General features: G+C 29.4%; 1 protein-coding gene across 1 annotated transcript; it reads right to left on the bottom strand.

The window, feature by feature from the left end:
* Positions 1–17,295: 17,295 nt before the first annotated feature.
* LOC130961492 (phospholipase A1-Igamma1, chloroplastic-like) lies at positions 17,296–25,282 on the bottom strand. The gene is made up of 4 exons (XM_057887423.1): positions 24,447–25,282; positions 21,900–22,214; positions 20,384–20,610; positions 17,296–17,676 (listed from the first exon to the last, which is right to left on the bottom strand). Exons 1-4 carry the CDS (start codon positions 25,209–25,211, stop codon positions 17,427–17,429), a joined length of 1,557 nt encoding a protein of 518 aa, XP_057743406.1. The 5' UTR covers positions 25,212–25,282; the 3' UTR covers positions 17,296–17,426.
* Positions 25,283–26,039: the final 757 nt, after the last annotated feature.

Below are 26,039 nucleotides of genomic sequence, written 5' to 3'. Positions count from 1 at the left end.
AAACAGGCCATGAGCTCACGTGTCAGTTCATTACCCGATACCCGACAGTGGTCCTGAGATAGGCGTTATATATTGCCGTCCCTACCTCAGCCAACGTCCCTCCATGAGCATTACGTATCGCCGTCCTCATGGAAAATGTTCCTTTCGGTCTCAAGTGTGCGTGACGTATCGCCGTCCCCCCTGAGCCTTATCCTTCGAGTCTCAAGTGGTCGTTACATATCACCATCCCTACTAAGCTTCGTGCACAATATCTCAAGTGAACATTACATTTCGCTGTTCTCACAAGATTGTACTTAGAATCAAATTCTTTGATTTAAATTATTCAATCTTCCTTAATCTTTTTCTCAATTTTGTTCCTTTACTTATACCCTTAACCTTTTTCTTTAACCTTTTATGTCTTGTTAACTTTTATTAAATCATATTTTTTTTCCATTACTCTTTTATATTTACCTTTATACCTTTAACTAGGAAGCAAGGAATGGAGAATAAGGGCGGCAAAAGGGAAGGAAAAAGAGAGACTAACCCACTTGAACAAAGAAGAGGCACAAAAGGCCATGATTCAAACCTCGTCAATTTTCTTGAGCCAGTCATCCACAATCAAAGAGGTCGCCCCACCTATCATGAAAATACAAGAAAATACAAGAAAATGGAAAATGAAGATTGTAGAACAAGATAAAGAGGACAAGGGGCTGGGAATCCATAATGGGCTTCTAATTAGACGAAGCTCACCCCACCCATCATGAAAATACAAGGAAGGGATAATAATATTCAGCATCAAGGCTCTAAAAGCCAATGCCCAAATAAAGAGAAGAATGAAAATAGTCCACATTACAACACCGTAAATTCTCCAAATATTAGCAAAGAGGACAATAATCAAATTAAGGATAATGCAAGGAGTGAACATCAGCTCAAAAATAAAAAAATGAACACCCTCTACTTGGCAGGGAAAGAAATCGAGATTGAAGGAACAAAGAGCTTCAGGGATTCTCATCATGGAGACAACATGAAAATAATGCTAAAGTGGGAAGTGAGGGATACTTTAAGGTAAAATGGAAAAAAAGAAAGGAAGACAAGAGTACAGAGACATCAACAATGATAGTACTACGTGAAATATGTTACAGATGAAGGTAAGGAAGAACAGGGATTCAACATTCTAACATATTTGGTCACCAAATATATAATCTAACTAGAAACAATAATGAAGATCTAACATTGTCAACTTTGAGCTTTTTATTTTTAATATTAGAGAAGATTGTGTGTAATACCCAAAAATGAGACTCCGAGTGTATTATGCACAGATATGAGATTCATAATTGGCGTCCTCAGAAATTGGCAATGTCGATTTCAAATAAATCATTAGTAATGTTCTCTATTAGGGGAGAGAGTGTGGTGAGACGCATGAAGGAAATCGGGAGTACCGATTTGTTGTTGTGTCCACGTGAGCCCCTGTGTGGTCCGTGACTCCTCCCTCCCCACACTCCCTTACTCATCCTTCACAAAACCAAAACACAACTACTTGTTAACTCTCTGACTTTCTACTTCGGCTTCTTTCTTTCAAAAGTCATTGTTTTTTTCCCATTTGAAGGTTGCATGTTCTTTGAAACTCCAGATTTATTTTTTACAAGATGGAGAAGAAAAAATTTCCAATAGATAAACACATTGTGAAATATCTTAATCATCTTTTATATATAAGTAATTTTTTGTGGGCCTATAAAATTATTTTTAACATTAATTATAAGTTACTTAAATTGACTTATATGAGTGTTATTACACTACCAGAAATAAGGTGATTAGCCATGAAAAAAATCGTGGCCAAAATTATGAAAATTCGTGGCGATTAAACGTTAACAACGAATACATATCCATGGTTAACAAGGGCACGCATTTTCAGTTAGCCACGATTTTGTGATCCGTGAAGACATTTGAATAGCCATGGTTTTTACATTATTACCCACACTCTAAACCGTGGCTAAATGAAAACAATATAACCAACAAGTATAATTTTGTCACAATTTTTTTCGTAGCTAATATTGGAGGCTGGGCTCTTTTGACACCTTTTTTCTGTGGCTAAACAATGTTCGGTTATTTAGCCACGGTTTTTTCTGTGGAAAAAAAAAAGCATGTACAAAAAATATCTGACAGGTCGGATTTTTTTCACGCTTTTTTCCGTAACTAATATTAATGGGCTATTTACCAACACATAAATCCGTAGCTATTTCTTTTTAATTAAAAAAAATCTCAGCCATAATTACCAATTGAATATTTTTTTAATTGTTATTGTATATATTTAATTTCTATATATATACTAACATGTTAAAAATATTTTATAATAACAAAAACCATCAAAGCAACGATAATAACTATTAAAACAAAAAAAATTAGCAAACTAAGTAATAACGGTAAAGCATATGCATTGTTCATATATATAGTAAAGAAATAACAAAAACCAAGTTCTATAATTCTGTACGACAAAAAATAAAGGGTAGGTATCTCTAATAACAGTGTAAACTAGATATAAATTAAGATTAAAATAGACATGACATGAGGTGCATCAATCCGACTGAATGTGTGGCACAGAATTAGAGAAGGTAGGTACTTCATCATCGTACTTCTGTTGTAGAAATCTGTGGACAGTTGCCACTTGATCTTTAGCTTCTTGAAATTGCCTCTCCAAATCTACAACAAGCTGTTGGGATGCACTGCTAGAACCTCCGCATATTGTCCTTCCAAAGATGCACTTTGACTTACCGAAACCACTGGGACATGCAGCATTACAAAAACCACGTACTCGCTTACCATTCTTAGGACCACAAACTTTTTCAATTGCTTCATCTGGATGAGCCAAGACTTTTGACTGAATACCTTCAGTGGCAGCACGCTCTTGATCTTCAGGCAAATACTCAGCTATTTTTTCCTATAAACCAATGCACATCGCATTGGAGTAGAGTATTGACATAATTAAGGCATATAAAAAAATATACAGCCGTATAAAAACAAAGTCAGGCACTCACAACTAATTGTTGTCCTTCCCCGCTTACAATTCCTATCTTTCTTTAGCAAAGTTGATACAATAACCTCACTTCGACATATAAGCGTTTCCAATTTTTTTTTCCTAATACAATAAATAGAATATTAAAGATAATCACAAATTTAATTAAAACCGCTAATTTTATAGAAATAGTATAACAGTACTAGGCTCAATAATAAAAAATAATACCATTTGAGTTGCTCTTCTAGTATTGCTTTTACCTCCACTGGCATGTGAAACTATAAGCTTCTCACAATTTCTGGCATTTTGCAAATATTGTTTCTATGATTTTCAAGAACAAGAAACTAGTAAATAAATGTTACCAGATATCCATAATAAATATTCAATAAAAAGATAAAAAAGTATAGATTAAGTATTTATCTTTGTTTTAGAGTCTATATAATGATCCACAAAAGCAGTCCATTCAATAGGCGATATGTTGGAGAGATTCACAGCCAGAATTTCTGCCTTTCTTTTGTTAGGAAAGAAGTATTCTCCTTGTAAATTATATTTATGGGCCTTCCATCTATCACCTAAGGTCTTCAGAGCCCATTTAATGCCAGCTGCATAATCAAACTCAAAATTTTTCTTGAAATATTTCATAGAGGAGATCAATTATTAAATGACAATAAATCAATAAAAATGCACATCAAAGTGAAATAAACTTACTTCAATAAGTTCCCACTATCTTTTTGTGTTATCTTTTGGCATCTTACTCTTCTTTTGATTGATATGGGACAAAATATAATTCGACGAGCTACTTGACCAAGAAAACTCACAAACAGGTTCGAGCCATTATCTCGACCTTGTCCATCTGCATCCAACTCCATCATAAATTTTTCACTTTTTTTCAAGGCCCAAACTTAAATCGCTGATCTTGCGAGTGATGATTTCTCTAATAGAGGTGTCTGAATTAATGGAAGAAGGTCAAGTCAAACTAAACCAAAATTAAAAAAAGAAAAACAAAATGACATGGATGACAAACTTAAATTTATCAAATTAATTTCACACATTTATATCACTAATTAATCTAAATTACATGCTAATATAATAATAAATTACATACACATATCGGTACCAAACTAAATATAGTATTCGTCAATAAAAGTACGGTGGGTTGGTAAGAAATTGTCTCTAGAATCCTGAACTTATCAATTAAACAAGTGCGGCTTTAATGAAACGGGAAATTAGATTATATGGTTCAAGGTTTTCTTACACTAAAAGTGGTTACCAATAAAATAAACAAGTATATTGCTAGTTTGTCCATGCATGCTTAATTAAGATAAAAATAACATTATTAAAGCAAAGTGTATAACAACAAGAACCAATTCAAGGCCAATAATTCCAACCACAACCAATTACATTATTATCCCACATATGACTTTTTCTTGATCATGTATAAAATGTATACATACTACAAGCAAAAATACTATATCACAGTATCCAATAATTTTAAAATATATTTATAGTTACACAAATCCAAGAGAAGATAGAAAAAACACAAATATGCTTTGTGCAGAGCAAACAGAGAAGGAACCAAAACTAAAGGGAACAAAAACTGAGTTGTGTAAATTAAAAAACAAGATGAGAAAAAAAACCAGCCAACACAAAGTCAATAGATTGGACTCAAAGAGAAGTTAAAGTTTGAATCAACCTACCTTTGACCTTGACAAGCAGTGGCTCAGTTTCATCTCTTTTATTTTTAGGTGCAGTAGGTTCTTGCAAATCAGCACCACTTTGATTTAACATTTCTGTCTCTGAAAATTCATTCCCATCATCATTGAGACTTATTTGTTCCAACCTATCTTCCGAACTCAAGTTTATGTCTTCACTTTGTCTTCGTAGCTCTTCAAGGATGATTGTCCGGAAATATTACGTTTATGCATCATAGTATACTAAATGCCTGCGACACAAAGTCATAGACAGCGTAAAAAGAATTAAGAAAAAAAATCAAATAAAATAATGAGATGAAATAGTTCATATAATTAAAACACAAGAAGTCAAATAACATAAAAAGAGTTTCATAAATGCCTCTACATTTAACTAAATTAAACATTACTAAGCATATATCAATATAGCATATTCAGTAAGTCAATCATAGAGTATATTTAATAAGTCAAACTTAAATTCAGATTAAGAATATTTTCAAAGTTTCATGATTAATAATTGAAAGAAATCACTCATGTCCACCATACTGAATCAATGATATTTTGCTTAAAAACTGGTAAATATATATTTGGTTCGGTTGGATAATGTTTCTTTGACCTTTTATAATCTCTTAAGTTTTAAACCAAAACATGAACATTAAGAGTGACAAATCATATAATTAGATTCAAGAGTTTATGATCCATGAGGAATGCCATAAGATAATGCTTATAAGCAATGCGAATAAAGTTAACGACGTAAGTGCTACTAAAAATTACAATTTGTGCCCCATGAATGATAAATTATTTAAGGTCTTCTTGGTCAAGGTTTGAGTAGTTTGCCGTGATCATGCAAGAGAAGATAACAATAATATATAATAAAACCAAAGCTTAAATCAATAATTCGAGGGATGAAAGGAAATTTCTGCAGTAAATAAAAAATTCTAAAAATATGAACAACCATATCCACTTTCATACTAACTAGTTTAATAGCAGTAATATTTATATCACTAAATAGGATTAGCATTCATTTTATATAAGTAAATTGAAAAATCCAACATGAAAAAAATACCCGTCAATGTAGTAATGAAGACTATGATTCAATTATGTGTTAGTGACAATAAACTATTTGATCAAAATGTCCCACATAAAATGCATCATGTTAGAGAGAAAATTACCATATTGGGGATTCAAGTGCTAGGTTGCTGCTAGTCTTCTGCCGACTTTGGAGTTGCAATTGATGCTCTGTACGAGGCAGGCAATAGAAGGATAATTCCTTACAACATCAAACCAAATAATACAGACACATGCCCATTTTTAAATCCTCATCTAATCCCTTATTTTTTTTTTCTAAAATAGAGACATACCAAATAAAATAAAAATTTACAAAGGATCAAATTTGGAAAAAAACCTGGAGAAGTTGATGTTGTTGACGAAAATGACGTTGAGCAGTATGATCGAGTATTTCCTGTTGAATAATTTTTTTTTGTACAAATAAATTATGGAAAAAGATACTTTTATTTTATTTTTGGCCAAAAGACTAATTATAATCTTGGTTGAACATGTATAATTTCCTTTTATTTATGTCATAACTGTGACAACATTCACTGGTGGATAATAAAATTTATGAATTTATTAATGTTATATACGATGTTGGTTTATGGAATTAACAACATTACTATTAATACCAAGTATAAATAAAAATGTTCACATGGAAAATAAAACAAAGCAGAAAACAAAACATAAAACAACATCATCAATTGAATTAGAAATTTTAGTACATCATACAGTGATGATCATATAGCATGTTCAGCTGAAAACCAAATGTAACATTAAACAGAAAGACTAGGCGTAGATAAAATTGAAATAAACGAAAAGACTAAGCTTAGATAAAACTGGAATAGGAAACTAAGAGAGCTAATAATATAGTGGGGTTATGTTCAACAAAACTAAACTAGACATAATATTCTCCTGGATACCGAATTTCACAAAATTGTCTAGCTTTCTCATAAGCAACAGGATCCAAATCCTCCTTCCGAAATGGCTTCTTGTTGAGATCAAAGTCCTTTACCGCAGTTTGGATTTCTGGTGATTCAGTTGTAGAGTGAATATATCATCTCTTGAAAAAAAAATTGCAATGTGTTGCTCTATGATGATTAATTGTTTTCGACGTGCCCACTCAAACTCACATGCTGGCTTGGTGTTAACGCTTGTCTACATATATAAAAAATGCAATGATTTATATTCAATTTACAGTGTTATATACAGGTGCTAGCAACACAATTCATTTTTAAAAGTTACCTTCAGATCCATTAATATGACATCCGCATCCCAGTCAGAAGAAATAGTAAAATATGGAAACCCATGCCTTTGCAGATACTGCACGCTAAGTGCATATATTTCTTACAAGTTTTCAACCAAACCAAATAACTATAGAGAATTATTAAATGGTAACCATGTTAAATTCGATAACAAAGCGCAAATAGAATATTAAAGACAGCAAACCCCTATACTAGAATCCATAGCAGAAGATGGGGCACTAGTGTAGAATGCATGTAAGAAGAGCGACTTTTCACAGGTATTGGTGTGAGCATTGAGTCCTATAAGCCAAGAATGCACATTAATCTCGTTACACCAAATGTCGGAGGCTTCATCGAGTGCGTGTTGCAACGAGGAGAATGGAGAAGCAGAAACCATCTCTGTAGCAAACTTGATGCTTCCACAACATTCAAGCAAGTCACACTCTTCCATAGTAATCCAGGTTGAATCTTTTCTGCAAGGTCGTGCGATTGTCATTTTGTGTGACCTAAATAGTAACAAATACATCAATATTAAAAAGCATAATTAGTCATATTTTTTTAAAATTAAGACAATTAATCAGATTCATATAAACAAATAAAAGATTAAAAAATCACTAGAATATACTAACAAAAAATTAGTTCTCATTCACTTCACACCCCAATTCAAATCATGCTCCCTATCAGGAGTTAAACTATACTAACATACTATCATTGTATATAAAAGTAGCCATCAAAACTAAGAGCTAAACTACACTAACCATGATCTTTTGCTGCTGAACGAATTAGTTTATAAATTAGTTTCTCAAGGCTTATGAAACGTTATTTAAATACGTATAATATATAGTTTTTTCTTTCTTCAACATCAAAATGAATTTAATTAATACCTAGTAATTAACTTAGTTATTATTCCAATTAATCAAAGTTAGTTGTTTCTAAAATAAATTAAAGCAACTCCGTTAAACATAAACATGAGAATTCTAAAAGATAATATACCCCATCTCTATATCCCCTATCTAAAAAATCTTCACCTTATTAACATTATTATGCATCATAGCTTTAATTTCATTCAGTCAAATAATAATTTTAATCTATATTATTATTAAATTCACTTACTTCCCTCATCCTCAATTTAATTTCAAATCAACTTATACTCCATCTGTAAGTTAATTATAAACATGTATTTATTTTTGAACAGTGGGTCGTCGGAATAAAATAAATTTTGCATGTTCTTTATTATTTGTTTATTTATAGTGGAGTTAAATTTTGATTCTGTTTGAGATACATACTTAAGAATACAGACACGAGTCACAACAATCATCGTCAAACTATTGAAAGAGAATTCAATGCTACAATAATGATTCATCATACATATGAAAAAATATAACTGATATAAAAAGTGATTTTTAGTCGATAAGTAGTTTATAAATTAGTTTCTTTTTGTACTCTTTGTACTCTTCTTATAATTTTAACATATATAACATAGATCATTATTATTGTAGCAAATTCTCTTCTAATAATTTGACAATAATTGTAATGACTCTTGTATCTGTACTCTCAAGTATGCATTCCAAACACAATCAAAATTTAACTTCACCATAAATAAATAGTAAAGAATAAAAAGGTAAGAAATACAAACATAACCACCATAAATAAATAAGAAAGAATAAATTGCATTCGTCCAGAAAAAATATCGACATGAAAAATATGCATAGTAAAAATGAAAGAAAAAGTGAAATTGCAAATCATGATCCGCATCTAATTTTTATACTGCTAATGAACAACATAACCACACTAAGAAATTACTATTTAATCAAACAAGTGAAAATTAATAACTTTAGCAGAAAGTGTAAAAATTGTAAATCATGAACCACATTTAAAATTAGATAATTAACGTACCTTATTAATTTTCGGTGGTAGCATTGGTAACTGACAAGATATTTATCTGAGGTTAACGTTTAAATTTGAGAAAAATATGAACTGCATAAAAATATTTTGAAAGGGTTGGTGCTAAATTATGCGTGGAATTGGAAGTGGACATAGTTCCATTTCGTCACGGTGATCATTGAGTCTGTAGCAAATGAGAAAATATATCTCAAGTTGGCCACGGACAAACAGGAACATCAGAAAATTTCGAAAAATTTGGCCACAGAAATGCAATATGTTACAATTGGTTACCACGGTCGTTGAGTTTTGCCACTATTTGTCGTTTGTCGGTACCTGCCCATTGGTAACTCCCGTGTTTCGTGTAGTGTTATAGAATAAAAGTTAGTCATAATAATATATTTGAGTGTATTAAGTTAATATGAACATAGTAATTAGTCTACTTAAACATGTGAGTATCCTGTTTTTAAGAGTTTAGTAACTATTTTCTTATTATTATTATTATTATTATTATTATTATTATTATTGAAATAGTTATATGTTTACTGTTATTAACTTTTAATAGTTATTGTGATTATTGATGTTATAATTCATTTTTTGTAATCTTAAAAACATTAATAATGTTGGTATTGTTGTCATTATTACACATGTTATTGCTGGATGTTGTTATCATTCTTTTATAATTTAATAATATATTATTATTAGAAAATTGTTTTTGTAATTGTTATTGATCAAAATTTGGCATAATTATTGTTATTATTAGTTAATTGTTGTTAAAATTTCTTTATTTTATTGTTGTTAATAATAAAAAAAATTATCGAAGGATATTGTAAAAAAAATTAATAATTTAGTTTTATTATTATTGCTATTATTATTATTATTATTATTATTATTATTATTATTATTATTATTATTATTATTTGTATTTTTCTATAAAATTAATAAAATGTTATTGGAGTTAATATTTGATTAATGTTACTATTATTATGTGCATGTTTATGTTTACAATATTATTATTATTATTTTATCCTTGCTATTATTGCATTGTGACAGGTTGTTACTAGTATTTATATATTCAAATTGTTCATTGAAAATAAAGATATTCCATCTACGAGTGCATTTTTATACTTATTATTATTATTATTATTATTATTATTATTATTATTATTATTTTAACAGTTATTACTGTGTTGATTATCTCTATCAAGTTCTGGAGTAATTGGACTGAGACATTTATATGCTCCAAAACCATATAATTAGAGAATAGAATCCTATCTAACAGTTGCTGGTTTTTACGTGTTTCAGATTCGAAAAATTTCAGGACAAACGGCTGTGATCAATGCCTTAGTAGAACGGTGAAATCCAATGACTCATACGTTCCATCTCCCTATAGGTGAATGTACTATCACTTTAGAAGATGTAGCTTTGATCCTCGGAGTTCAAGGATCAAAGATGTAGCTTCGAGGTATTGGTCACGAGTACAACTCTAGCACTAGTGCATATATACCAAGAATTGATCTTAACCTCATTGATTCATCAATCTAGTTTGCATAATGTAGATACGGTCCATACCGTGATAAGATAGACTCAAGTGACGAGGATGATAAGGAAAACGATTCGGATGAAGATGATGATGATGACGGTGATGATAACAATGAGCAACCTAGGCCGACCGAGGGTAATATAATTGTAATTATTACAGTGTGATGGTATTGTAGTGTCTGTCTATAGCATTATAACCCTTATATAATTGTGATTAATGTTATATTTGTTACGTACAAGTACATTGAGACATGATGTATTCGTTGGAAGGTGTGACTAGAATAGCAGCAAAAGAAGAACGGGACAAAGGCTACAATTTGATGGTAGATCGACCCCGTCGAAGCCAAAAGAGATATACCCCATCAGCGATAAAGAAAGCTATGTCGAACAAGTACAAAAAAGTGGTGAACACAGTAAAAAAAATTTACAAAGTATGTGTAGCAAGTTGGTTTGTTGTTTCATGATGTATTTTGTGATTAGGACGATTCTAGTTTGTTGTACTAGTTAATGGCTATGTCCATGATGTTAATTTTATTTATATCCATGCTATGAGAAACTACTAGATTCACTAGAAATATCAATGCTTAACCTAGATGCATACTTTTTCTTCATTACTAGTAGATAGTAATTGTCATTAATAGACTCGACGTCGTTTTAAACTCTTTAACGTACGCCCTCAGTCTTTCCTATAATATACTATGACGGTGGGTTTGACTTGCGTGCACTAGGTCCGGCGTGCTGGGGGCACCTACTACGACTGTGACCTTCTACACCATTTAGCCTACAACGTCTTGGATGTCACATTGATCGTGTGTCCATCTCATTCAAAAAGCGAGTTTGTTTGGGACGACCTTTGGTAACTCTCTTAAGTGACGGATTATGTATCATCTGTAGCCCTCCATACACGGGCCAGGTTGTTGGGTTGTCCAACGGCCTAAATCTAGCTCTGTACACCTTTCGGATCTCATTCATCCGATACACCTCGTGTACGTAAACTTGCCACTCAAGACGTTGGTTTTGCACAACATGCAAAGACATGACGACATGAAAAGCAATCTACTTGAAAATAACCACAGTCACAATGCCTACGTCCTAGGTCTACCGCATACTCGACACCCAGGGACAGAGCTACATACTGGAAAAGGGGGGCAACGACCCCTCCTAATTTTATTTTTTTACATGTAAATTATATGTAAATTTCAGTTTAGCCTCCCTCAAAAATTTATTTTAATATTATTTTATTCTGTAAATAATTTTAGCCCCCCTCTAATATTTTTTCTAGCTCCGCCCCTGTCGACACCACTGGGCATCTTCCACACCTCGAAAACCTCATTTTGCTTATCGTAGCAACTAACCATGATGTTTCTAGCCACAATAAAATTTTCCTGAATCTTTTCGGTCACTGTTTCAGAGAATAAATGTCCGACTCGAATACGAGTCTCAGCGTCATCTCTTTTCCTTGTGAACAAATCATTCAGTCTGTAAAAAGTTACCTTTACAAGTGTTGTGACGGAAAGATTGCGTGCACCCTTCAACGCCCCATTGATGCACTCCACTAAGTTTGTCATCATATGACCCCATCGATGGTCACCATCATATGCCAAAGAGTGTTGCTCACGGGAATCCGATCTAGCCAACGAGTGTATGCCTCACCCCGACTATGCAACCTCTGGTAACGGATTTCGTATTCACCCACCGTCCTAGAATAGCCTGGAAAATAAGATACAATGAAAACAGACAATGATAACACCCTTGGAAACATTACCACAAGATGTATAAGAGTTTAAATAGAACACGTTGTTAATTACCTATGTTCACCACAAGGTTTGGCATGAATGGTGCCTTGAACTTTCTCAAGAAGTTGGATGCTATGTGCCTAATGCAAAACATGTGTGTAGCCCTTGGTGGCTCCCATGCTCCATCACAATGAAAAACTGCTGACCTAATAGACTCGTGTCGATCAGAGATAAGTCCCACTCCATCCTTCGTCACTACATGGGTTCACAAATGATGAGGAAAAAAGAACCATGCATCTGATGTCTTATCCTCTACAAGCGCAAAGGCAATTGGCGCAATATTGTTGTTACCATCTTGAGAAACTGCAACTAACAATGCTCCTTTATATTTTTCCATACAGGTATGTGCCATCTACCTGTACAATCGGCTTGCAGTGCTTGAATGCTCTAATACATGGGTAGAAACTCCAGAACACAGCCAATTCATCCCCACGGTAGCAAGGTAACATTTCATATTCAATGGCTGTTGATGGCTCTTTCTTCACTATTGCCTCAAACCATGTGGGCAACGCTTCATCATAAGAAGCTTTCCACCCTCCAACAATTTTTTTAACTACCTTCTGCTTAACCAAACATGCTTTGCGATAACTAATCGTATAGTTAAACTTCAATTGGACATTTGCAATCACTGATCGCAACTTTATAGATGGATCGGCATCTACCAATGGCTTAATCGCTTCTGCAATAGTGTTTGAGTCCAACTTCGAATGATCCTGAAAAATAATGGCTCTAATACAAGTATAGCTGTCATTGTATCGTCTAATCTCTCAACAATACTTTCTTTGCATCATGCTAACCCTGATAAGCCAATGACAGCTTTGTTGCACACATTTTGCGTAAAATGTCGTCAATTTAGACTCAAAAACCCGATAATCAACACCTCTATGAATGGTATAATCTTTAACTGCCTTTATCACGGCCTCTCTAGAATTAGATTCCATTCCTATGACAAATTCACCATCTATGACCACATGTGGATCTACAGTAACACCGCAACACTATATTTACATAGTGCATAATATTAATATACAAATATAATATTTAAATTACTAATCCAAATACGGTGTGATGCAATTACAAACCTGCATTGGCATACTCTAGAAATTCTGGAGCATTCATGGCATCGAGATCCAAAGAGCACATGAAAGACGGTTCTTCGAATGGATACTCACTTGATAGTGCATTTGCGACGTCTTCCACGTCTGACTCAACGGTGCAGTCCTCTTGTTCCTCGTCTGCATTCGGATCAACAAAATCGTAATTGCCTTCATATTCCTCTTAGCTGACACCGTTATAACTTTTTCAATCGAAATCATGATCATATTCTTTGACCGTATTCGATAATTGTTCGTACTCCACATACAACTCAATAACAGACGCTTGTGATTGGGCTTGATAGTAGATTAAGAACATCTCTTGCAGATTTGTGTCATCATTGATGCACATCGCCTGAAATTGAATGAATCCACCGAACACTAATATAGGTTGTCTGTATAAAATATTTGTCACCTTCTTTGGCATATGAGGATCAGTATTTTGACAAATATAACTCTTAAATTCTTTGAACGACATCATAAAAGAAAGAATAGATATACAAGGATTATTACATATAAATATCACATCTTCAGTTGTTTCAGATAAAATTTGACCATTATAATAAATTTTAAAACTAATATTATTATTCATTTTTGTGATTACGAAAATTAAATTTCTATTATAATAAATAGAACGAATTAACTAAATATCATAGTCTTAAAAGGAAATAATTATATAACTAAAATGAATAAAAAAAATTTACCCAAAAATATGAATAAAAAATATAATTTACCCACAACAAAGAAGAGAAATAAGAGGAATAAGAAGTAGAAGAAGAGCATTAGAAAGAGAAGAGATCGACAATTGCAAGATATTACATTCACGTACTCTATATATAGAGAAGTTAATAAACAAATCGTTACTTACGTTTATGAATAAAATAATTTCAAAATTTATACAAGGAAATCGGCACTAACGATTTCATGATGACATAGATTTCGGAAGCATTTTACTCCTACTTGAAATCGTTAGTTTTATTTTTTATATTTTTTATTTTATTCACAAATTGTTAATCTCATTTTTATAGCATTTTGTCTATACCTAAAATCATTAATAACAATTTTTATTGTATTCTCAATCTCCCATATCCATACATTATACCAAATTAGTATAATATCTCCATATTATCTTTTGATAATATTTGAAAAAATTAACCGTGAACTTTGCCTTTCATTAATTATAAGTTTCTGCATGGAACAACATCGCAAAAGATCCGTTTAAATTCTCTGAACATTCATTAAAAGAAATTAAAAAATTCTCTTGGCATTGTTTATGTAATAGAAAAAGAGTATACAAAAATAAACATATATGGAGATTCATATATGGTATGAACTTAAGATCTCAACACCCAAAAAATCATATGCATATATCATATGATCCTTTTATTTGTGAAGACAGCTGGAATGGTGCAATATTTTACACTTTCAAATGAAATAATATCTCCAAGAGAGATTTTTTGTGCTTTGAGATCACCAACACGTAGCTCTTGCTACGTTTTTCTATTATTTTTCTTCTATGTCAATAATGTTCTTGCCTAACTATTATTAAATATGTTATTGCCTAACTATTATTTGAGACCGTACAATCAGGATCACCTTTTGTGTTTTGATTATTAAAGCCACAAATTAAAAAAAAATGAAATAGATATCTTCCGATCGAATGTTATAAAAATGTATTATGTGTAATATTGTCTCATTATTTATTTAAAAAATAAGATGCAAGTAAGACATTGACCTGTAAAAGGAATTATTTATAAAATAAAAATATTTATACACTAAAATTAAATATCAAAATTAGTCAAAATATATATATATATATATAATATTTTATATTTTAATATATTTTATGTTAATAATTAATTATAGTATACACTTAGCATATTTATTTATAAAAATTACGGATTTTTTACTAAAATAAAATAAAAAAATTATTATTTTTTAAAATCTCATTCTTTAACATTGTTGGTGATAATGACAACTATTATCATCGTCTCCAAATTACATAGATGCACGGGAATAAGTCATATTTAACAAGAATTTTTTTTATTATAAAAAAATATTATTTCTCCAATCAAAATAGAATTTATTCCTATATATTCTTGTGTATTCTTATGTATTTTGGAGACGATGATAATGGTTGTCATTGTCCATTGTGAAGTTTAAAAATTTGAATTAGCCATTTTTTTAAAAATTTGAACTGGAATTCGTCGGAGTTAGGCGAACTCTATAAAAAATTAAAGAATAAATGGTCATTTATTCTCATGAAAGATGAAAACGCTACCACACTAAATTGAAACTAAACTTGTACCATACAAGATGTTTTCTGTGTGACAAAAGTATCCTATCTTTAGAGGGTTGGAGTGTCAGGTAGAGTACTTTTATCACACATACTTGTATGGGTACAAGTTTAGTTTTGATCTAATATGAATACATATATTAATATTTTTATCTTTTATGAATACAAATTGTCATTTATTCAAAAATTAAAAATTATAAGATTTGCCGGTGCGGCGAACTTGATTTGAACAAAAACAAATCATATTTAAAAAATTAAAATTAAAAAAATATATTTAAAAAATAATAAATTTTTATTTTATTTTTTAAAAAAATCCTAAAAACCACATATAATAAAATTATCCGTGCAACTTTTTTTTTTGGGTTGTGCAATCATGCACAAATTTAATGAGAGTATCTATTCCACCATCGGAGTATATATAATAAGAATCACGCAAAGATCGAGAAAAATGTATGACGATACAAAAATGTAAAAATATACAATACAAATAAGTTTTAGTCAATGGATGTTATAATAGATTATACTAAAAATAAGTTTTTGTAAAATTTAAATTTTAAAATTTGTTCAATTAAGTTTTAAATATTTTTATTTTAAAAGTTTTGAGATTTTTTTTATATTAAATATTAACTGGGCACTATTAGTTCCAAGATTTTTTTAATAAAAATTAAATAACTTCTTTTTATAATAAAAATATAGAGTAAATAATTTTTTTAATCATAAAAGATTTAGATATTGACCAAATTGATTACGAAAAAATTAAATAAATTTTATACCTATATAAAAGATAAATTAGTTTCGATAAAAATATTCAATTATTAAATTTTTGTTGACTCTATTTAAAAAATACATTAAATTCTAAAATTATTCATGCCACCAATCATCTTCAACCTTCAATCTCTTGCTATGTATGCCTGATTCTGAGTCAACAAAATTTTATTAGTGCCAGTCATACTGCCAAACATAAACAACCTCATCCCAACTAGTGCTGCCTATCAAGTCTTCAACGAGAAATTAAAATTCATATCAATGCCAGTGAAAAATTTCGTGTGATCTGGTGATCATACCGACTCACAAACGCATCCTCCACCATAAAATTCTAAACACAAACCATCATATCATAAGAGTAAGATATCATCAAATTCTATATGTGCAGTGAAAACCTTGATACTCTTATCACCAAAGTAGTTGCAATTATGTAGTCGTCGTATTTGTTCTAATCACAAGTTAGCACCTCAAATAATTCCTGAGAAGAGAACACCATGGTGGACGAAGGTTCACAAACATCCCACGTGCAAAGGGTGTTGTCGCCGGAAGCAGACGCAAAAACATTGGCGTGGCAGGGGTTTCATACGCCGGAGTAGACGTAGTAGGAGTGTTCCTTGAGGGAGGAGGAGCGGCCGAGGGTCTAGAGCTTGGCGCGGTCATCCCAAGAGAAGATGAAAAAGGAGGCATAGCAGGAGGATTAAAGGTTGAAAATGATTGGTGATAGGGTTAATTTTAAAATTTAACGTGTTCTTTAAATAAAGTCAATGAAAATTTAATGATTGGATATTTTTGTCAAAGATAATTTCTCTTTTATGAGTATAAAATTCATTTAGTTTTTCTATAATCAATTTTATTAGTGCTTAAATTTTTCATAATCAGAAATGACTATTTACTAAAAAATATAAAAATTAAATCACTTTATATATAATTCACAAGGACAACTAATTAGTAAAATTAATCAATCACATGTGTCGTTGAATTTCATCACATCTCAAATTTTATATATGCACATTATTTACGGTACATACATACATAACACGTGACATGTACATATATTTAACTTAATTTAATTTAGTTTAATTCAAATATCATATGAAGTAGCTAGACCTAATTGCTTGAGGTGGTGATGCATATCTTCAGGGTGATCATCAAGTTTGGGTCTTTCAGGCTGAACCCATCTACCATCATGGCTCAAGACCATGCCTTTATTCTCATTTTGCCTCCAATTTGGTGGAACCAAGTAATGGTCTTTTAAGAAATCACATGCCTTGTTCACCAAAGCAGGGTCCCTACCAGTTGCTAGCACAAATCTTTCACCCTTTCCATGGTACCTACATCATCATCATCATCAAACTACAATTTAACTAGGTTTAATTTATTTAACCAAGCAAAATATTAATTAAAATCAACCCATCACTTCATGAGTGATGGAAATATTTTTCTTTTCGTTTCAAAATATCTAGTATTCTGAATTCTGATTAAATTAGCATATTAAAAAATAATATATTTATAGTCAATTTATTTTAAATATATCGTTTCAAAATAAATATTAGGTGATATATTAATTTTTCAATGAGATGTAATAATTTATTCAAAATGACATTAAATGTAAAAAAGAAGGAGCTGCTATAAAAAAAAAATTAATAAGCATGTATAGGTCATCAAATGGGTGTTTATGGGCCGGGTGAAATTAGGTTTGTTGTGATCCAATCTCGATCCGAAATATATACCGAGTTTATTTGTTAGACCCGAATCCGGCCTTAAACCCGATAAAACCTACACACTTTCGGGCCACGATTATACCAGGTAAAAATACTACAACAATATAGATTATTTTTTAGGACTATATGTGTAAAAAAGAATTAAAATTTGTCAAAAAAAAAAAAACAAAATTTGACACTATTTTAACTATGAAAATATGTTAATAAAAGTTTTGTCAAAAATAATATTTTTAACATATAAGTAATTGTGAAAAAAATTAAATCTTATTTTGATAAATATTGGCTGTCAAAAATAATTTGTAAGAAAAATTTGAGAATATATTTTTTGTGATACTTATTAACCATAAAAAATACTATTTATTTTAACACTTATTCATCATAAAATATTCTCAACAAAAATTTTTAACAAAGAATGAGATGAAATCTTGAAACGGAAGAATAAATTGAGATTTTGAAAATAAAGAATGGGTAGTATGATCCCAAACTGAGAGCAGTGTGATGTCAAAATTGACAGAGTTCAGAGAAGAAGAGAAATAGTGGAGTAAATTGAAAACAAATGAGTATCAAAATTGAGAAGTAATTTTCTACTGTCAAATTATTCATCAAGAAAATATAGAGAATTTGACATTTGTGATATTTGTCAAAAATATATATTAATTTTGACATTTAATTATGGTGTTAAAAAATAAAGTGTTAAAATAGCTCTCTTTTCTTGTAGTGAAACCGGATGAAAACCGGACCGTTAACATTACCTTCTTGTAAGTTAGCATGTGAAAATATCCAAATTTCCAAGACTCTAACCATTATTTGACATGGTAAAATTCACTTAAAAAAATGTAACAAAAACCAATACTTCCCTAAAATTAAAGCATAACCACAATCAATACTAATATTGTCTAATAACACAATATTTAAATCAATACAAATAACACAATATTATGCATTAGTCTAAAGTCTTATGCAATTTATATATAAAACATGAATTTATAGTCTTATAATGACTAATAACACAAAATATTAAAGTTTACAATACTTAAATTCCACATAAGAATAACCATCATCTATCGCTAATAACACAAAATATTAATTGTGTATGATGACCGGACCACCAGATCAAATTCGGGTGAGCTGAACTATGGTCCATACTCGACCCGAAATAATAATCGGGTCTATTTTTGAGACCCTTATCCAACTCTAAACTCAATAAAATCACACCAAATTAACTCCTAAAAAATTCAAGACCAAACCAAATCTTCAAACTGGACCGAACCATAAATACCCCTAAGTCTTCAATATCATCAACACAATTTAATTTCTAAAGCTTTTGTCTGAGGTTTATTTGGTGTGTCTTGGTTATTGGATTTTACGATGCATCTAGTGTTATTTTGTATAATTTATAATATGTGATCAAGAAGAGAAAATTCATTTTGTTTTATCCTCTTAACAAATTCTCTCTCTCTTCCTTTTTATATAGTATCAAGCTCTCTTATTGGTTAGACAGCCATTTTCATTGTGCATTGCCATCATCATCAATAAATTATAAGTATTCAAATATGAAAGAGATAGTGACTATATATATATATATATATATATATATATATACTCCCTTTTCATCCTCGAATTGATTATTCAAATGTTTTTGTATATGAAACTAGCATTATATTATAGGTAACCCAACTCATGAGTTTCATGCCATTATAGTTCTATCCTTATCTCATCTAATAGAGACAAAGAAGCTTATATGACTAATCAATAGCTGTAGGAACATCATTTTGAGGTCTTCTTAAAAAATTATGTTGCCTAATTAACTTTATATGGTTCAAATATTTTACGCATATGATATGATGATGAGTTATATATTCTACACTGTCTTTTCGTCCTTTAATTTTCCGCAATATGATAACCCACCTAATTTGCATGTGGACTTGTAAAATGAAAATTTTGTCCTTTTATTTCCAAATTTTATTATGAAAATTTTTTAAGAATTAGCCATTTTTAATATATTTTTATTATTATTTGATCATTATAAACTTAAATTATTTTTAATAAATAAATTTTATTAATTAATGTATACAAATTTTAAAAAATATAAATATAAATTATATTAATTTATATATATAAATTTTAATAAATATAAATATAAATTATATATTTTTTGTGTACAATTTTTATAAATATAAATATAAATTATTAATAAACAAAAATAATAATATTTATTGACCATATATATACCTTCTGTTAATTTAAACATGACTCACAAAGATCCCATATAGATTAGGTTAGAAAAAATGGATGTTAAATATAAAATAAGACTAACCCATCAATCAAATGCAAGAGAGCCTCCAAGTTATGTGCACAAATAGCATCACCATTTGGGTTCAAGAATGGCGAGTTCTTATGATCCAAAGCCAGCTCTACCCCAACATGTGAGTAACTCCATGGCAACCCCTCCGCCAACTTCATCACCGCCGCCGGCAGATGCTCGTTGAACACCAATCCCGGCGACTTCGGCACCATATCATGAACGTTCAGCACTCTCAATACCTAATAAAATAAACAAACCAATAATAGATAGATGATTTTGTCATATTCATCTTATTATGTGGATGTTAAATATAAAATTACTGTATATTTTCACCAACAATTTAAACTTTTTTAGAAAATAAAATTTAGAATATGATACAAATCTTAAGGCTAAATGAATAGATAAAAGTCAAATACTATATTTTATTTTTAAATAAAAATTAAGTTTTACTACAAAATAGAATGGACATATATATATCACAAGGCAACAATTAAAATGCATGATCGATCTGTTAGTTTTATTTCGATGATAAAAAAAAACAAGAGTAATGCTAGGGCCAGTAATTTTTGTGATTAGTAGCCATCAAATAGCCGTCAATAATGAGTTAATGGTGTGAGATTGATATGAAATTTCATTCAATGGCTCACATTTCTTTGCTGGTTACATGCTGGCCAAAATTCCATAAAATTGCTGGCCCCTAGACTTTTCCAAAAAACAATTCTTCTTCTGTTTTAAATCTGGTCGAAACGATTTTTCAATTTTTTTATTGTAAATCAAATTAGTACCTCTACAAATAGCTCTAATATCATAAATCTATTGATTCTTATAATTTTATTAAATTTTTAATTAGATTCTTATATTTTTTTAATTTAATTTTTATATTATATTAGATTTTATAACTAAGTTTCTACGTATTGTGACAAAATATATAGTTAAAATTAATAGAATATAATTATATAAAGGAATATAATTATATAAACATAAATTTTAACTAGACGTAATTTTTTACATAAAACTATCCTATTTTTCAAGAAAAAAAGAGCTTGAACCTAACAGCAAAAAAATTAGAAAAGATAATATCAATATAATTTTAAATTGATTTAATTATTCTATTGGTCCTTATAATTTTACTAAATTTATAATTAAGTCTTTATATTTTTTTTTCAATTGAGTCTCTATATTACTTTTAATTTTTTAATAGATCATTTTCATATCAAAAATATTAAAATTAATGAAATATTTTTCTCAAAAAATATATAGTTAAATATTTAATTAGGTTCTTAACCGCAAAAATTTTTAGTTTGCAAGATAAATATTTAGTTAATTCTAATAATTTTATATTAAAAATTAAAGAACTTAATTATAAATTTAAAAATATTATATAGGTTCAATTAAAAAGAAAAAAAAATATAAGAATCTAATTATAAATTTAATAAAATTACAGAGACCAATAGAATAATTAAATTTTTTAAATTTTAATAAAAAAAAGTTAAGAATATAATGGTGTTTAATTTCTATTGGGACATACCTTCAGTCCTAAGGTTTCTAGCCTCTCCTTGAACCTCACATTCCCGACTCTGGGACCAGAGAACGAGAACACCGAGACCGGCACAGCACGGCTGTCGGCCACGACATTCAAGCCGGTTTCGACAATGTCATAAGCACTCAGAATGGCCAAGGCAGCACCCAAACTGTGACCAGTTATGGTGATGCTGAGTTCTTCATTAGGGTACATTTCTAAGAGTCTCTTTATCTCCGTAAGAATTTGTTCTCTCGCTGAGTATTTACAGTAACCACAACTTTCATCTTTTTCAGTGTAAAGGTCTAAAAACCCTGATTCAACCTGTGATAATAGATTGGAGAAACATTGTGAAAAGTGAGATTATTAGAAGAGACTAGAGAGTAAAAAAAAAAAAAAGAAAAACCTGATATAGTGATGAAAATATTTTTACAATAACAATTCTTCATCTAATTTAGTATCAATTATAAAACAAAAAATACTTTGAATTATTAAAATATTGACAAAAGTCTCTTTTAAATTTGTTAACGACTAAAATATTTTAAAAATATTTTAAAATATGATAAAAATAACAAAAATTAAAGTATAATTCTTTATTTATGACAAATAAACATTTATATTTAACAAATTGTTTGTGTATTTAATACAAAAATTTACATACAATTAATTAATCAAACAAAAATAATTTGATCTCGAGATTTTTTTATTTTTTAAAAATACTTTTGGCACTTAAAAAAAATAATCACAAAAATATTCATTCTCTAAATTTTTTTTGAAAATATATATTTAATAGTTAGATATTTTTATCGTATTTTAAAAGTATTTTTATCATTAACAAATTTAGAATTATTTATTCTGTAGTTTAATAATTAAAGAATTATTTTAGTGATTTACCCATGATCAAATACATACATAAGCATAAATGTGTGAATTGTTGCTCATATTTACCGTTTACATTTTGAAACTAAGAGAAGATAAAAATTTAATAATCAATCATACTAAGTAATCAATTAAAGTATCAGTCAACAATAGCCAATTATTAATTGGACTACAAAATAAGTCCAAAAGATTCAAAACTAAATAAAACAAAATATCCAAAATTTAACTAAAAAAAATTCAAAGTCAAACAAAAAAGATATTTAAAATTATTATAAAAAATTCAATACCTAAAAAATCTAAAATTATTGTAAAAAAACATCTAAAACCTAACCATAAAAATTCAAAATCTGAATTTCACATATTTCTTGTACCTGAATTTTGGATATTTACATTTTAGATGTTTCGAATATTTTTTCTGGGAAATTACAATAAAAAATAAATAAAGCAAACTATTAAAAAAGAAGGCATTATTTTATATATTTCTTATCCTTAGATTTTAGATATTTAAATTTTACAGGTTTCAGATTTTTTTTGGGAATGTATAATTAAAAGTAAATGAAACCAAACTATTAAAAATAAAGGCATTATTTTGAATATTTTTCATACTTAGGTTTTAGATCTTTAAATTTAAGAGGTTTCAGGTTTTTTTTTAAGCATGTACATTAAAAAGTAAATAAAAACAAACAATACTTTTAGATTTCATATGAAATTTTAGAAATTTCAGATTTTTTTTATAATTTTAGATTTTTTTTGGTTAGATTTTGAATATTTTTTTAATAATTTTAGATATTTTTTTATTAGATTTTAGAGGTTCATTTTTAATGAATTTAAATATTTTTTTGTTAAAAGTTTTAGATTTTGCTTTTCAATAATTTTAAATATTTCTTTTTATTTAACATTTTGTTAGAAAATCGGCTAATTTGTTAAAATATTAGGTGAAAAAGATATTGGCTACCTAGTTTTATTAACACCTTTCTGATAAAATTGGGTAGTACACTAATTAATAAATTTTCTTAATACATAAATATATATTTCTCATATATTTTTGGAGTACCAACAAATTCTTGAAAGTGTACGTAGTTTTTTTGTAATCCATATATACACATCAAAATTTTTCATAAATTTATTATTATTATATTATATATACATAAAAAATTAATTAATCATATAAAATATATATTAAAATATAAATTATATTAAAAATATATAATACAATATATATAAATATATAATAATTAAGTTTTTGATTGATTTTTTATTACTATAATCTAAATATTAATAAGAGTTAGCTCTAGTTTAGATAAACAATTTAATTAAATTCTTTTTAAAAAGTTAGCTTAAACAATAAATATTTATATTAAAAATAATCTATAAATAAAATATTTTATATTTAATTTTTTAATTCAAAAAATATTTATATTTTTTTAAAATATAATAAAAAAATTATTATTAAAGATGTTATTTTTTTATTTTTTATAAGTATTTAAATAATTTTTTAAAAAATTATAATTTAATTTTAAAAATTATATTAAATATTAATATTATTATTTTTTATAAGCCAAAAATTCAAAAAAATAAATTTTGATTCTTAAACGGACAGTAACTTTTGGTCTCAACTGTCAAATTGTTAATTAGTTATTGCATGTGTTTACACAAAAGTCAAAAGTCAAAGCAAACCTTAACAGATGGATCAGGGCAAGGTATGCTATTAGCAGAGAGAGGCTTAAGAAAATCCATGAGATCCGCCACCCACTCCAAGTGCGTCACCGTCCCCCGCCACGCTACTGCCACGTCCCTCCGCCCTATCCTCTTACTCATTTCGTCGTCTGAAACCGCCACGTACCCCGCCCAATTCGCATTCTTGCTCCACATCTTTGGCCACCGCGATTGCCGGAAGAAATTCGGCAGGTTTATGTTCGCGGTGGCATAAAGATACCGCGTCACACTGTAACCATGGCGCGTGTGAGGCATCCCAAGGGATGAAAAGAAATTACGGCGCGTGAACCTACAACTCCCGCAGTACTTGGAAAACGGGTCAAAGTCAAAGGCGTCGTAGCAGGCCTGGGCCATCTCGCCGTAGCGTATGAGTTCCAAGCGGAGAATTGGGTCAATTGGATCCAAAAGCCCGGCCCAATCGTTCTCGCCTTGGATCTCACGCCACACGTGGCGGAGTCTCCGCTTGTTGTGGTGTTCATTTGGGTGTTTGGGCTTTTTTCTAAATATATGTTGCATTGCTTCTTGTTCTTGTTCCAAAGTTTGTTGCCTTGTGGTTGTGGTTGTGGCTGTTGGTGACATAGCGGTTTTGTTGGCTTCTTGGAAAGTCATGCATAGAGTGATGGGTTTTGTTTTTGTGGATTGGGTTATTGTTGATTTAGGGTTAGATTCTTTGTGAGTTTTGTGGAAAGGGATGAGTGTGTATGAGATTGAAGTTGCTGATGCCATTGGAGTGAAAGAACCGAAGATGGAGATGAGAATAATATAATTATGGTGGAGCTATAACTAACTCCAAGCTTCCAAAGAAATGGCCAACTTAGAAAAAGTGGTGGAAAAGTATTTTACATATACATAGGTGGAGATATATAATATAGTATTAAGTATTGACATACACCATACACGTAATTCACATGTTACATTTTAAATTCATATGATCACATACATCTATTCAACCATGGATGTCTTAACTTTATTTACACTCAATCTTGATTTTTCTAAAATGAAAAAGGATTTCTTTTTTTTTTTTAAAGTAAAAGCCTATTAGTATGCATCATTTAGTGTTAATTAATTTGACTTTGCGAGTCAATTTTCTTTTGAGTAAATTAATGTTGAAATTAATCTTCTAGAGATTTATATGTGATGTAAGGGTTTTGAGCTTTTGAGTTTTAATTGGCCGACACCGCGTATTTAAAATAAAAAATAAAACTAAACTTTTTCTATAGGTTATATTTCTGTATCAAGTTGGTGTTTATAATGATTTTTTATACTTATATATATATATATATATATATATATATATATATATATATATATATATATTGAAAAGTTTTTAGGTGTTTTTTGGTGCAGATTATAATTCTTGCACTAATTTATTTGTTAAATGATAAATTATTAATAAATATTTGTAATAAAGTCATTATATATATATATATGACATAATTAAATTGATTGGAGAGGTTAAATCTTTAGTTAATCTAAAAACAAATATATATATATAATTTTAATTTGTTGTCTTATATTTAATTTTCTTGGGCATTAATTTGAGATTTTTTGCAA

This window comes from Arachis stenosperma, chromosome 2 (assembly GCF_014773155.1).
Source record: "Arachis stenosperma cultivar V10309 chromosome 2, arast.V10309.gnm1.PFL2, whole genome shotgun sequence".
NCBI classification, from domain to species: Eukaryota; Viridiplantae; Streptophyta; class Magnoliopsida; order Fabales; family Fabaceae; genus Arachis; species Arachis stenosperma.
This window is presented reverse-complemented; position numbering and strand designations above follow the sequence as displayed.

What these genes read in the sequence shown, in the direction of transcription:
- LOC130961492 (XM_057887423.1), bottom strand. Translation starts at nt 25,211, where the DNA reads ATGGCATCAGCAACTTCAATCTCATACACACTCATCCCTTTCCACAAA. An exon ending in GCCCTGATCCATCTGTTAAG is followed by an intron (nt 22,215 to 24,446) that starts GTTTGCTTTGAC and finishes CTATTATCACAG; the next exon opens with GTTGAATCAGGGTTTTTAGA. An exon ending in TAGAAACCTTAGGACTGAAG is followed by an intron (nt 20,611 to 21,899) that starts GTATGTCCCAAT and finishes TTATTTTATTAG; the next exon opens with GTATTGAGAGTGCTGAACGT.